Here is a 13,945-nt window from a genome sequence, read left to right as displayed (position 1 = left end):
CAGGGCTGGAAGGGACCTCAAGGATCATCCAGGTCCAACCTCCTTGCCATGAGCAGGTTGCCCATAGCCACATCCAGCCTGGCCTTAAAGACCTCCAGGGATGAGGCTTCCAGCAGCTCCCTGGGCAACCTGTGCCAGGATCTCACTACCCTTATGGTGAAGAGCTTCTTCCTAACCTCTGATCTCAATCTCATCTCATCCAGCTTGGATCCATTCCAGCCCTATCACTACCCAACACCTTGAAAAGTTCCTCTCCAGTTTTCTTGTAACCCCCTTTAGATCCTGGAAGGTCACAATAAGGTCTCCTCAGAGCCTTCTCCTCTCCAGGCTGCACAGCCCCAACATTCAGCCTGTCCTCCTCTCCAGGCTGCACAACCCCAACTCCCAGCAAGTCAGCTCCAGGCCCCTGATCATCCTCCTGGCCCTTCTCTGGACACTTTCCAGCACTTGCAGATCTTTCCTGTCATAGTGGTTTCAGAACTGGACACTGCTCTAGGTTGGGTTTCACCAGAGTGGAGCAGAGGAGCAGAATCCCCTCCCTCACCCTGCTGCCCACACTTCTCTTGCTGCAGCCCAGGGCACAGTTGTCTCTCTTGGCTGCCAGTGCTCACTGGTGGCTCAGTGTTGAGCTTCTCATCTCCAAGCACCCTCAAGTCCTTTCCTTCAGGGCTGCTCTCAAAGCAGGCACTGCCCAGCCTGTAGGTACCTGGGATTGCCTCAGCCCAGATGGATTTACCTGTTGCTTACAGCTGTCTCAGTTGAATATAAACCACAAATGGAAACAGTTCTGCTTCACTCAGTGGAGTAAATCCAGCAGTGGCTACACATGAGGGCTGCTGCTGGTAGCTCAGTTTGGGCTTGATGTGGCTTCTGTGCAAAGGGAGAGACACTTAGCTTGAAGCAGTGATCCAGGTCAGGCAGCAGCTGAAGTGCTGCACCTGGCAGTTGATTGCTCTTGGGGCAGGGGAATGACTCCTCTGCTTCTTCACCAGATGAAGCAGATGATGATGATGATCCTGAATACAACTTCCTGGAGGATCTGGATGAACCAGACACAGAAGACTTCAGGAATGATCGTGCTGTGAGGATCACCAGTGAGTCCCTGGGGAATCAAACCTGCTTGCTTTTGGGCTCAGGGATTCATTTGGGGTTGTTGCAGAGATTCTGCAGTGTTGGCTGATTGAGATGAAACTTGCATGGTGAGCTGAGGAGCTTTGGTGTGCAGAGCTGGTTCTCTGAGTGCCTGCAAGGATCTGGCTGTCAGCTGCAGCTTTCCTCCGTGGAAGAGGCTGTGGAATAATACTTATGTGGTGGCACAGCCTTGCAGAAAGCTTCAGCCAGCTCACAACTGAATTCCTGGCCTTGGGATTTGAGTCTAAGTCATTTTTTCCCCAAGGCTTTGCAGTCTCTGTTGGGTTTAGAAGCAGAACTTTTCCACACTGGGGCACTGAAATTAGTGTTAGGAGCAGCACTTTGCCTGCCTGGAGCACTGAAGTTAGTGTTAGGAGCAGCACTTTTGTGCCTGGAGCACTGAAGTTAGTGTTAGGAGCAGCACTTTTGTGCCTGGAGCACTGAAGTTAGTGCTAGGAGCAGCACTTTTGTGCCTGGAGCACTGAAGTTAGTGTTAGGAGCAGCACTTTTGTGTCTGGAGCACTGAAGTTAGTGTTAGGAGCAGCACTTTTCTGCCTGGAGCACTGAAGTTAGTGCTAGGAGCAGCACTTTTGTGCCTGGAGCACTGAAGTTAGTGTTAGGAGCAGCACTTTTCCACCCTGGAGCACTGAAGTTAGTGTTAGGAGCAGCACTTTTGTGCCTGGAGCACTGAAGTTAGTGCTAGGAGCAGCACTTTCTGCCTGGAGCACTGAAGTTAGTGTTAGGAGCAGCACTTTTGTGCCTGGAGCACTGAAGTTAGTGTTAGGAGCAGCACTTTTGTGCCTGGAGCACTGAAGTTAGTGCTAGGAGCAGCACTTTCTGCCTGGAGCACTGAAGTTAGTGTTAGGAGCAGCACTTTTGTGCCTGGAGCACTGAAGTTAGTGCTAGGAGCAGCACTTTTGTGTCTGGAGCACTAAAGTTAGTGCTAGGAGCAGCACTTTCTGCCTGGAGCACTGAAGTTAGTGTTAGGAGCAGCACTTTTCTGCCTGGAGCACTGAAGTTAGTGTTAGGAGCAGCACTTTTGTGCCTGGAGCACTGAAGTTAGTGCTAGGAGCAGCACTTTCTGCCTGGAGCACTGAAGTTAGTGTTAGGAGCAGCACTTTTCTTCCATGGAGCACTGAAGTTAGTGTTAGAACTTTTAAGGGGTATGCTCTCAGGGTTTTTTCCTCTCTCTGAGAGAGGAGAATTTCCCTTTGCAAGAGAAATGCCTTCAAGGGTTTGATCTTGCAAAGTGTTTCTTGGGCAGGAACCTTCCTGCTGCTGCTTCTTTCTTTTTTACCTCTTTGTTTTGCTTGCAGAAAAGGAAGTGAATGAACTGATGGAGGAGCTGTTTGAGACAGTAAGTGATGAATTTGTTCTGGCACTGAAGGATTTGATCTCTTTCTGAGCTGGTAGAGTTGTTTGGGTTGGAAACAGAGATGGCTGAGTTCAAGTCTTCTCTGACTCCCCCAGCTGTGGTGCAGCTTTGCTTAACATCCGTCATTGGTGCAGCTCTAACCAAAGCTGTCTTGCAGAGGACTGCAGGTTAAGGTCACTCAAACCTCTTTTTGGTCCAGCACAGCATAAAAAACTCTGGATCTGATGCCAAAACCTCACTGTAAAAACGAGAAGGGAAGGTGGACTGGGAGCTAAGGGTGTTTGTGGCCTTTCTTGTCTGCACTCCCTGGCTGTGCAGCCATGGCCCAGCTCACTGCTGTGTGCAGCCTGGCACCAGAGGCCACACCTGGAGCATTGGGTTCAGTTTAATGAAAATAATACCAAAGGAGACTAAAAATAGGGGGGAAAAAAACCTCTTAAAACTCATTTCTTTAGTGCTGGTATCAACTTCATGTGTGGCAGTGCCAGTATGGACTTCCTGCCTGGCTGCTCTCACTGTGCTCCCAGGGGCACAGCTTGCTTTGTTTCCACATAAGGTTGGCAGTGAAGAGCCTGCAGCATTCTCTGCTCCTTCCACATCCTTTGGGCCAAGGGAAATCTCTAAAGCCATAGAGGGATGTCTCTGGGAGGTGCTGTACTGACTGTGTGCTGCTGAACTGTCAGACCTAGATCTGAATTTACTTTGTGCCTCTCCTACCCTGCTGCCTGCTTAGGGGATGGATGAGAGAAGCCAGGGAGGATTCTACTGACCTCTGCCTGGAGTTGCAAGTCAGAGAACCCTGACTTTGTTTGGAGCCTTTTCCCTGTAGCTTTGCTGGGAGCTAGAGGAGCTTTGCTGGGAGCTAGAGGAGCTTTGCTGGGAGCTAGAGGAGCTTTGCTGGGAGCTAGAGGAGCACTTCTCTGCTTCTGTACCCTGAAACTTCTTGCTCAGCACTATGAGTTTTTATCTGACCTTTTTGTCTTGGTTTAACCAAGAGCCCAATCACAGAAGTGTTAATTTTTTAGCTTAGGGAAGGGAAGTTTGGCAGAACTTCCCTTGAGTCCCTGTGGAGATCTGTGCTAGGAACACTGAGAGGAGCTTTAGTGATGCTAAATCCATTCCTGGAGCTTGCTTTCTGCCCCTGACTCTTGTTGCTGTACCTTTGCTGTCAGTTTCAGGATGAAATGGGTTTCTCCAACATGGAAGATGAAGGTCCAGAAGATGAAGATACTGTTCCAGAGTCGAGACCCAATTTTAATACACCTCAGGCACTCAGGTAGGACCATCTGGTTCTGGTCAGATAACTTCTGCCAGAGAGCCTTTGGTTACCTGCAGCTGTGCTGAGCCACCCAGCAGAGAGATAAGGTCTGTTCAGCACAGGTCACTGTTCTGAAGGCTCTGAGCCAGTTTTCTGTAGGGGATTGGACACTTAGAATCATAGAATCAGTCAGGGTTGGAAGAGACCACAAGGATCAGCCAGTGCCAACCCCTCTGCCATGCCCAGGGGCACCCTACCCTGGAGCAGGCTGCCCACAGCTTCATCCAGTCTGGCCTTAAACATCTGCAGCCATGGGGCCTCAACCACCTCCCTGGGCAACCCCTGCCAGGCTCTCACCACTCTCATGCTGCAGAACTTCCTCCTCACCTCCAGCCTCACTCTCCCCACCTCCAGCTTTGCTCCATCCCTCCCAGTCCTGCCACTCCCTGGGAGCCTCAAAAGTCCCTCCCCAGCTTTTTTGGAGCCCACTTCAGATCCTGACAGGCCACAAGAAGGTCCCCTGGGAGCCTCCTCTGCTGCAGCCTGCACAGCCCCAACTCTTTCAGGCTGTGCTCACAGCAGAGCTGCTGCAGCCTCTGAGCATCCTCCTGGCCCTTCTCTGGACACTCTCCAGCATCTCCACATCCCTCTTGTCCCAGGGGCTCCAGAGCTGGATGCAGCACTCCAGGTGGGGTCTCAGCATCCCTGCCCTCCAGCCTCTCTGCTGCAGCACACAGCTTGGTGTGGGCAGCAAACTTGCTGAGGCTGCCCTCAATGCCTCTGTCCATGGCACCCACAAAGGTGTGGAACAAGACTGGTCCCAGGACTGATCCTTGCGGGACTCTGCTTGTCCCTGGCCTGCATTTGGCCATGGACCATTGACAGCCACTCTTTGGGTGCAGCCATCAAGCCACTTCTCTACCCATCCAGTGGTCCACCCATCAAACCCATGTGTCACCAGCTCAGAGACCAGGCTGTGGTGTGGGACAGTGCCAAGGGCCTTGCTCAGGTCCAGGTCAATGCCATCAGTTGCTCTCCCCTCATCTATTCATGTTGTGACCTGTTCATGGATGAAGGCCACCAGGTTTGCCAGGCAGGATTTGCCCTTGGTGAGGCCATGCTGAGTGTACCCAATCACCTCTTCACTGTTCTCCTGTCTCAGCAGTGCCTCCAGGAGGATCTGCTCCATGATCTTAGTGGGCACAGAGGTGAGACTGACAGGCCTGGAGTTCCCTGGCTCCTTGCCCCTCACCTGACCCTCTCTTTCTGGCTCCCATCTTTGACTTCACTCCTTGAAAGCCATCTGAAAACAAGAAGTGTTTGATTTGCTGCTGGGCTCAGCTCTGCCACCTCAGCTTGGCGGCAAATAGCTTGGAAGGGCTTTTCCTAAGGGATAAAGACTGCACAGGAAGGCTGAAGCCTGTGTCTGAAGCAACTCTAAAGTCTGGAAATTGGCTTTTGGTGACTTTTGGTGTGGATTGAAGCAGTGCATTGAAGAGGGAAGGGTCTGAAGTGTTTCTAGATAGCAGCACTGCTCTGCTGAACCAGTTAGAGCAGCTGGCTCTGTGTGAGCTGTGCTGTGAGTGGTGTCTCCTTGTTTATGGGGCAGATCAGCTCAAGCTCAAGCTGTATCTGTTTGGGAAAGGAGCTAAAACAAAGGCTGGAGTCTCTGGATACTCCCTCTGGGGTGAGCAGTACCAGAGGGGAGTGCAGCCACTCTTAAACCAGCGACAGACTACAAGCAGGGAAACTCAGAGGGCACAAATTGTGTGGGTTTGGCAGCTCTCACAGCTCAATTCTTCCCCACTTCTACTTCTCTCCTTCTTAAAGCTGTTTTGTGGCAGAGCTCCCATTTGCTGGGGTTATTGCTGGGTTTATGGTGCCATGTGGACCAGCTTCACTCACAGCTGCCCTGGGACTTGGACAGGAGAGAAGCTGCTGCCAGGCAGAAATCAGGATATTAAGTGGGGAGCTGGAAGAAATCTTCATCAGTGCCATTGCTGAGGGCACAGACAGACAGAGTCTGCTCAGCAAGTTTGCTGCTGACACCAAACTGGGAGGCTTGGTTGAGACAGCTGCAGGCTGCGAGGCCATCCAGAGAGCCCTGGACAGACAGAGCTGGGCACAGAGGAGCCAAATGAGGCTCAACAAGGACAAGTGCAGAGTCCTGCACCTGGGGAGGAAGAATAAACTGCAGCAGAACAGGCTGGGAGGTGACTGCTGGAGAGCAGCCCTGTGGAGAGGGACCACAGGGGGCAGAACATCCATGGCACAGCAATGTGCCCTGGAGGCCAAGAGGCCAATGGGGTCCTGGGGGGCATTAAGCAGAGTGTGCCCAGCAGATCCAGGGAGGTTCTTCTGCCCCTCTGCTCTGCCCTGCTGAGACCTCATCTTGGATACTGCCTTCAGTTTGGGGCTTCCCAGTTTTAGAGGGACAGGAACTGCTGGAGAGGGTCCAGTGGAGGGAACGAGGATGCTAAGGGGACTGGAGGGCACTGCCTGATGAGGAGAGGCTGAGGGAGCTGGGGCTGAGAGTCTGGAGAGGAGAAGACTGAGAGGGGATTTGATCAATGTTTATAAACATCTGAGGGCTGGGGGTCAGGATGGGGGGGAACAGGCTCTGGGGGTCAGGAGGAGGCAGGGACAGGCTCTGGGGGTCAGGAGAGGGAACAGGCTCTGGGGGTCAGGAGGAGGCAGGGACAGGCTCTGGGGGTCAGGAGAGGGAACAGGCTCTGGGGGTCAGGAGGAGGCAGGGACAGGCTCTGCTCACTGCTCCCTGGGCTAGGACAAGGAGCAGTGGATGGAAGCTGCAGCACAGGAGGTTCCAGCTCAACACAAGGGGGAACTTCTTGACTCAGGGTCACAGAGCACTGGAACAGGCTGCCCAGAGAGGTTGTGGAGTCTCCTTCCCTGGAGTGTTCCTCTGATCTGTGCTAGATTGTGTGGTCCTGCTCTGGCAGGGGGGGTCGATGCTCTTGGGTCCCTTCCAACCCCTAACATCTGTGAGCCTGTGACATCTCTCAGGAAGCAGGGGATAACTGAAGCTGCTTTTGAAGACCTCCCTTTTCCTACACCAAGTGTTCAAGACCAGGCTGGATGGGGCCTTAAGCAACAACCTGGGCTAGTGAGAGCTGTCCCTGCCCCTGGCAGGGGAGTTGGAACTGCATGACCTTGAAGCTCCCTTCCAAGCCAACCCATTCTGTGGTTCTCTGTTAGATCCTGGCTGCTGTTGATAGGATCTGAGCATTGAGTGGGACACACATGGGATGTGATGGGGAATAGTGGTCAAGACTTAGCTGCCCTTGGAATAGAGTTGCAACTCTGCATCCCAGAGCTGTGGGAGATGAAAGGACTTGTGTGGAAGTCTGCAGTTTGCTGTTCAGCCACACTGTCAGTGTTGGGCAGTACAGGGCTGAGAGTGCTTAAACTGCCTCAGAGTCAGAGCTAACTAAGTGTGAGTGGGTAGCAAGTTCTGCCTGATGGTTTTTTCCTCTACCTGATCCCCAAACAGATTTGAAGAGCCTCTGGCCAATTTACTCAATGAGCAGCACAGGACTGTGAAAGAGCAGCTGGAGCAGCTGAAAATCAAAAAGTCTTCAATCAAGACCCCACAAGAGACAGAAAAATCCAAACCTCCAAACGAGAAACCTCTGCAGAGCCTTGTCCTGGACAGCATCCAGAGAAAGAGGCTCCAGCAGCAGATGCAGCAGGTAAGAAGATGTTCCCTGGCCTGGTGAATGTTGGCTGTGTCCTGGGTGGAGCTTTGGTGAGCTTCCAGCAAGGAGGTTTGGTGAGCAAGAAATGGATTTTGGAGTCAGAGTGTTCCCTTTTGGGGGTGCTCAGCTGCCTCTCTACTCCTGCTCTCCAGTTTCTTGGGTTTCTGAGGCACTGATTCAGTAACCTGTTCAGTATCCCTGTTGGTGAGCTGGAGCAGGGGATTGAGTCCAGCAGCAGTGAGTTTGTAGCTGGCACCAAGCTAGGAGCAGGAGTGGAGCTGTTGGAGGGGAGCAGAGCCCTGCAGAGGGACCTGGCCAGGCTGCATGGGTGGGCAGAGGCCAAGGGGATGAGGCTGAACAAGGCCAAGGGCAGGTTCTGCACTTTGGCCACAGCAACCCCAAGCAGCTGCAGGCTGGGGCCAGAGTGGCTGAGAGCAGGCAGGCAGAGAGGGCCCTGGGGGTGCTGGGGGAGAGGAGCTGCAGAGGAGGCAGCAGTGCCCAGGTGGGCATCAGAGCCAAGGGCAGCCTGGGCTGGCTGAGGAGCAGTGTGGGCAGCAGGAGCAGGGAGGTTCTTGTGCCCCTGTGCTGGCACTGCTCAGGCCAGCCCTGGAGTGCTGTGCCCAGCTCTGGGCTCCTGCATTGCAGAGAGCTGCTGAGGGGCTGGCAGGTGCCCAGAGCAGGGCAGCAAGGCTGGGGAGGGGCCTGGGGCACAGCCCAGTGAGGAGAGGCTGGGGGAGCTGGGGGGGTGCAGCCTGGCCCAGAGCAGGCTGAGGGCAGAGCTGATTGCTGCCTGCAGCTGCCTGCAGGGAGGCTGTGTCCAGCTGGGGTTGGGCTCTGGTGCCAGGCAGGCAGGGCCAGAAGCAGGGCACAGAGGCTGAAGCTGTGGCAGGGCAGGCTGAGGCTGGGTGTGAGGAGGAAGCTGTTGGCAGAGAGAGTGATTGGCACTGGCATGGGCTGCCCAGGGAGGTGGTGCAGTGCCCATGGCTGGGGGTGCTGAAGCCAAGGCTGGCTGGGGGCACTGAGTGCCATGATCTGGTTGGTTGGGCAGGGCTGGGGGAGAGGTTGGCATGGGTGAGCCTGGAGCTCTCTGCCAGCCTGCTTGTTGATTCTGTGGTAAAATCTCTTTGCTCTTCAAGCATGTTCAGCTTCTGACTCAAGTCCATCTCCTGGCAAGTTCCAACCCTGCTCTCAGCTCAGAGGCCAGTACCACCAGGATGTTCTTGGTAAGGACATGTCTCCAGCCATGGAGCTCTCACACAGATAGCTGTGAGAGTTTGAACCATTGCTGCTCACTGCAGGTGCTTAGAGAGCTTCATTTGTTTAGCTGATGCCATTAAATTGAGGGAGACTCCAAGGGAGTTCTGTTCTTAGCCTCCTATGAGCACCTTCAGTGCTTGGAGAAAGAATTTACCTTGTGCTGGGTAATAATAAAGAGATTGGAGCTGGCATGGCTCTGTTTTGGCTTGGGAATGCTGAAACCAGTGAAAAGGGAGCAGCTTCTGTCATGAGTGGCCTGATCTAGCTGAGGATGCTCCTGCTTGCTGCAGAGGAGGTTAGGCTGGGTGACCTTTGGAGGTCCCTTCCCTGCTCAGGGGGCCTGTTCCTTCTGCACAGGTATATGCCAGCACCACTCAAGGCCATGGTGGGGACAGCTCAGCCTCCTGGGGTTCATGCAGAGCCAGGAGTGGTGCTGAGCACAGCTCCTAGGACATCCCTGCACCATCTCCTCAGTCATCCCAGGCTGCTGGAGCTGTGCTTTGCTTCAAGGGATTGAACAGAGCACAGCAGCCTCTGCCTTCAGCATCACCCTCCCATATCCACAGCCAGGTGCAGGCAGAGAGCAGTTCCTGTTTCACTTAAAAATCAGGATTTTCTATCAAAAAGTATTCCCAAGGGGACCCCAACTCTGGTTCTGTGACTGTTATGGAACTGGGAAAGGTTCTGGAAAGGAAGGAATTGAAAAAGAAAAAGAAATCTTCTGGTTCTAGATCTGAAATGCTCAAAAGAGAGTGGTGGTGAATGGTGCCACAGCCAGCTGGCAGCAGGCACCAGTGGTGTGCCCCAGGGATCAGTGCTGGGCACAGTCCTGTTCAGTATCTTTATTGATGATCTGGAGCAGGGGATTTGAGTCCAGCAGCAGTGAGTGTGCAGCTGGCACCAAGCTAGGAGCAGGAGTGGAGCTGGGGGAGGGGAGCAGAGCCCTGCAGAGGGACCTGGCCAGGCTGCATGGGTGGGCAGAGGCCAAGGGGATGAGACTGAACAAGGCCAAGGGCAGGTTCTGCACTTTGGCCACAGCAACCCCTAGCAGCTGCAGGCTGGGGCCAGAGTGGCAGAGAGGGCCCTGGGGGTGCTGGGGGAGAGGAGCTGCAGAGGAGGCAGCAGTGCCCAGGTGGGCAGCAGAGCCAGTGGCAGCCTGGGCTGGCTGAGGAGCAGTGTGGGCAGCAGGAGCAGGGAGGTTCTTGTGCCCCTGTGCTGGCACTGCTCAGGCCAGCCCTGGAGTGCTGTGCCCAGCTCTGGGCTCCTGCATTGCAGAGAGCTGCTGAGGGGCTGGCAGGTGCCCAGAGCAGGGCAGCAAGGCTGGGGAGGGGCCTGGGGCTGTGCCCTGTGAGGAGAGGCTGAGGGAGCTGGGGGGGTGCAGCCTGGCCCAGAGCAGGCTGAGGGCAGAGCTGATTGCTGCCTGCAGCTGCCTGCAGGGAGGTTGTGGCCAGCTGGGGTTGGGCTCTGCTGCCAGGCAGGCAGGGCCAGAAGCAGGGCACAGAGGCTGAAGCTGTGGCAGGGCAGGCTGAGGCTGGGTGTGAGGAGGAAGCTGTTGGCAGAGAGAGTGATTGGCACTGGCATGGGCTGCCCAGGGAGGTGGTGCAGTGCCCATGGCTGGGGGTGCTGAAGCCAAGGCTGGCTGGGGGCACTGAGTGCCATGGTCTGGTTGGTTGGGCAGGGCTGGGGGAGAGGTTGGCATGGCTGAGCCTGGAGCTCTCTGCCAGCCTGCTTGTTGATTCTCTGAGTTCTGTAATACTCAGGCCCCTCACAACAAGCCCCATTTTCTGGCTGCCATTTCAGCAGCTTTTCTTTTCCTGCCTCCCTGCTCTGTGCCCCCCCTGGAGCCTCTCCCTGCTGACCTTGCCCTGTGCTTGCCCGAGCAGAGCGAGCTGGGGAACTTCGCGCGCAGCTCCACGCTCCTGCGCCAGCCCTTCAGCCCCAAGTTCCAGACCATGTTCCAGCCCTGCAACCTGAAGGAAGCTCTGCAGCTCATTGAGGACTTCCATGCCCAGGTCCAGGTGGATTGGAGCCCTCGCAAGGCTGTGAAGAAGAGTGGTGAGCACTTGGAGGGGGCAGAATTTCCCCGGATGAGCCTGGAGCTCTCTGCCAGCCTGCCTGAGTCTATGATTTGTCTGTGTCTGTCTGTCCTTATCTGTGAATTCTTTCCTCCAGCCAACGAATTTCCCTGTTTGCCTAAGCAAGTGGCCTGGATTTTGGCAACAAGAAGAGTCTTCATGTACCCAGAGTTGCTGCCTGTCTGCTCCTTGAAAGCCAATCCTCCCCGGGACAAAATCATCTTCACCAAGGCAGAGGACAAGTAGGTGCTTGGAATTCTTGGCCCAAAGGTGGGCTGTGGGTGGGGGCTCCCCGAGGTGGGCTGCAAATGAGACTGCTGTGGTAAAGAAGATCTCAGGGGTGCAGGTTTTGGGGCTCTCTGTGCCTTGTTGCAGCAGCAGCACATCCAAATAGCAACCTGCTGTGGTATCCACAAATCTTCCTGTCCCTCAGCCAGGGAGGCCAAAGGTGTCCTGGGGAGCATTGGTGGGAGTGTGGCCAGCAGGGCTAAGGAGGTTCCCTTCCCCCTCTACTGTGCCCTGATGTGGCCACACCTGGAGTACTGTGTCCACTTTTGGGCTCCCCAGTTCAAGAGAGGCAGGGAACTGCTGGGGATGGTCCAAGGAAGAACTATGAGGATGATGAAGAGACTTCAACATCTCTCCTGGGAAGGAAGACTGAGAAATCTTGAGGCTGTTTGGTCTGGAGAGAAGCTGAGGGGAGGTCTGCTCTGGGCCTGCCAACCTGAGGGGTGGGTGTGCAGAGGAAGGGGCCAGGCTCTGCCCAGTGCTGCCTGCTGATAGGACAAGGAGTCATGGATATAACCTAGGTCCCAGCAAGTTCCACCTCAGCATGAGGGAGAGACTTCACTGTGAGGGTGCTGGAGGCCTGGAGCAGGCTGCCCAGAGAGGCTCTGGAGTCTCCTTCTCTGGAGACATTCAGAGGCAGCCTGGGTGTGTTCTGTGTGGCCTGCCCTGGGCAGTGCTGCTTTGGCAGGGGGTTGGACCTGATGATCTCTGGAGGTCCCTTCCAACCCCTACCACTCTCTGATTTGATCTCTTCTCTTTTTTTAACCCTGCCTGCCTCTGCTGCCTGCCTCTGCTGCCTGCCTCTGCTGCCTGCCTCTGCTGCCTGCCTCTGCTGCCTGCCTCTGCTGCCTGCCTCTGCTGCCTGCCTCTGCTGCCTGCCTCTGCTGCCTGCCTCTGCTGCCTGCCTCTGCTGCCTGCCTCCCTTCTCAGCCTTCTAGCTTTAGGTTTGAAGCATTTTGAAGGGACAGAGTTCCCCAAGCCTCTGATCAGCAAGTACCTGCTGCCAACCAAAACTGCTCACCAGCTGACAGTGCGCATCAAGAACCTCAACATGAACAGAGCCCCTGACAACATCATCAGAGTGAGTGATGCTCAGGCCAGCCCTGGAGTGCTGTGCCCAGCTCTGGGCTCCTGCATTGCAGAGAGCTGCTGAGGGGCTGGGAGGTGCCCAGAGCAGGGCAGCAAGGCTGGGGAGGGGCCTGGGGCACAGCCCTGTGAGGAGAGGCTGAGGGAGCTGGGGGGGTGCAGCCTGGCCCAGAGCAGGCTGAGGGCAGAGCTGATTGCTGCCTGCAGCTGCCTGCAGGGAGGTTGTGTCCAGCTGGGGTTGGGCTCTGCTACCAGGCAGGCAGGGCCAGAAGCAGGGCACAGAGGCTGAAGCTGTGGCAGGGCAGGCTGAGGCTGGGTGTGAGGAGGAAGCTGTTGGCAGAGAGAGTGATTGGCACTGGGATGGGCTGCCCAGGGAGGTGGTGCAGTGCCCATGGCTGGGGGTGCTGAAGCCAAGGCTGGCTGGGGGCACTGAGTGCCATGGTCTGGTTGGTTGGGCAGGGCTGGGTGCTAGGTTGGCCTGGGTGAGCCTGGAGCTCTCTGCCAGCCTGCCTGGCTCTGTGATTCTAGGAGGAGAAAGTTGTTAGCAGTCAGGAGAGCTTCAGCAAGGCCTTGTCCTCTGTACGTGGCAAGTGCCTGGTACTGTTGGACTGGAGATGGGGAAGGAATTCTTCAGAGTGAGGTTGCTGGTGGGCAGAGAGTTGGGCATCACAACCTTCTGGGCAAGGTTTGAGTCCAGGCTAAAGAATCACCTTGCAAATAAGGAGATGTAAATTGTGCTGAGCTGTGAGGAGGTCCTCAGCTGGGGCTGCTCTTCAGGATGCAGCACTTGAAGGGAAAATGATTTTCCAGCAAGCCTCTAAGAACTAAGATGGTCACAGGGATGGAGATGGGGAAGGAATTCCTCAGAGGGAGGGTAGGGAGAGCCTGGCACAGGCTGCCCAGAGAGGTTGTGGCTGCCCCCTCCCTGGAGGTTGTGTTCAAAGCCAGGTTGGATGAGGCCTTGAGCAGCCTGGGGCTGGGTGGGGAAGGTGTCCCTGTGGGATGGAGCTGGCTGAGCTTTGAGGTCCCTTCCAACCCATTCTTTGATTCCATGACCTCAGCAAGCACTGGGCAGATGATCTGACCACAGCTTTGCATCCTCTTCTGTCTCCACCTCAGTACTACAAGAAGACAAAGCAGTTGCCCATCCTGTCCCAGTGCTGTGAGGAAATTCAGCCCAACGAGTGGAAGCCACCCGTGGAGAGAGAGGAGCATCGCCTGCCCTTCTGGCTGAAGGTAGCTTCTGCTGCTCTGCAGCCAGCAGAGGGCTTCTCCTTGCTGCTTGCTTGCTTCTGGGAGGTTGTTGGTTGCTTGGTTTGGGTTTTTTTAACCCTTTTCAGCCTAGCTCCAGAGTGAGTTGTTTTGTTGGTCGACAGCTCTGCAGTCCAAAGTGTTGCCTTGAGGCTAGGAAGATCCTGAGCCAGCAGTGTGCCCAAGTGGCAAAGAAAGCCACTGGCATCCTGGCTTGTATTGGAGATGCTGTGGCCAGCAGCAGCAGGGAGGGGATTGTCCTCTTGTAGTCTGCCACACCTCGAGTGGTGTGTTGAGTTTGGGGCACCTCAGTACAAGAGAGGTGTGGAAGTGCTGGAGCCAGTGCAGAGGAGGGCAAGGAAGGGCCTGGAGAATGAATCTGATGAGGAGAGACTGAGGAGGGGGCTGGGGGTGGTCAGTGTGAAACAGAGGAGGCTGAGGGCAGACCTTGTGGCTGTCTGCAGCCACCTGAAAGGAGGCTGTGGAGAGGTTGGTGCTGGGCTCTGCT

General features: G+C 55.4%; 1 protein-coding gene across 2 annotated transcripts in view; it reads left to right on the top strand.

Moving 5' to 3' along the window:
- The window catches only part of LOC135192726 (GON-4-like protein), a 38,016-nt gene that overhangs the window by 9,934 nt on the left and 14,137 nt on the right, over positions 1–13,945 (top strand). For both annotated transcript variants that reach the window (XM_064176053.1, XM_064176054.1), the window contains 9 exons: positions 993–1,094; positions 2,448–2,488; positions 3,679–3,782; positions 7,276–7,474; positions 8,617–8,703; positions 10,621–10,792; positions 10,910–11,054; positions 12,031–12,181; positions 13,306–13,422. In XM_064176053.1, coding sequence (XP_064032123.1) covers positions 993–1,094; positions 2,448–2,488; positions 3,679–3,782; positions 7,276–7,474; positions 8,617–8,703; positions 10,621–10,792; positions 10,910–11,054; positions 12,031–12,181; positions 13,306–13,422 — 1,118 coding nt within the window. The remainder of the gene's footprint in view (positions 1–992; positions 1,095–2,447; positions 2,489–3,678; positions 3,783–7,275; positions 7,475–8,616; positions 8,704–10,620; positions 10,793–10,909; positions 11,055–12,030; positions 12,182–13,305; positions 13,423–13,945) is intronic.

The sequence above is a fragment of the Pogoniulus pusillus genome, chromosome 43 (genome assembly GCF_015220805.1).
Source record: "Pogoniulus pusillus isolate bPogPus1 chromosome 43, bPogPus1.pri, whole genome shotgun sequence".
Taxonomy (NCBI): domain Eukaryota; kingdom Metazoa; phylum Chordata; class Aves; order Piciformes; family Lybiidae; genus Pogoniulus; species Pogoniulus pusillus.
Note: the sequence above shows the minus strand (reverse complement) of the source record. Positions and strands in the feature narration are given on the sequence as shown.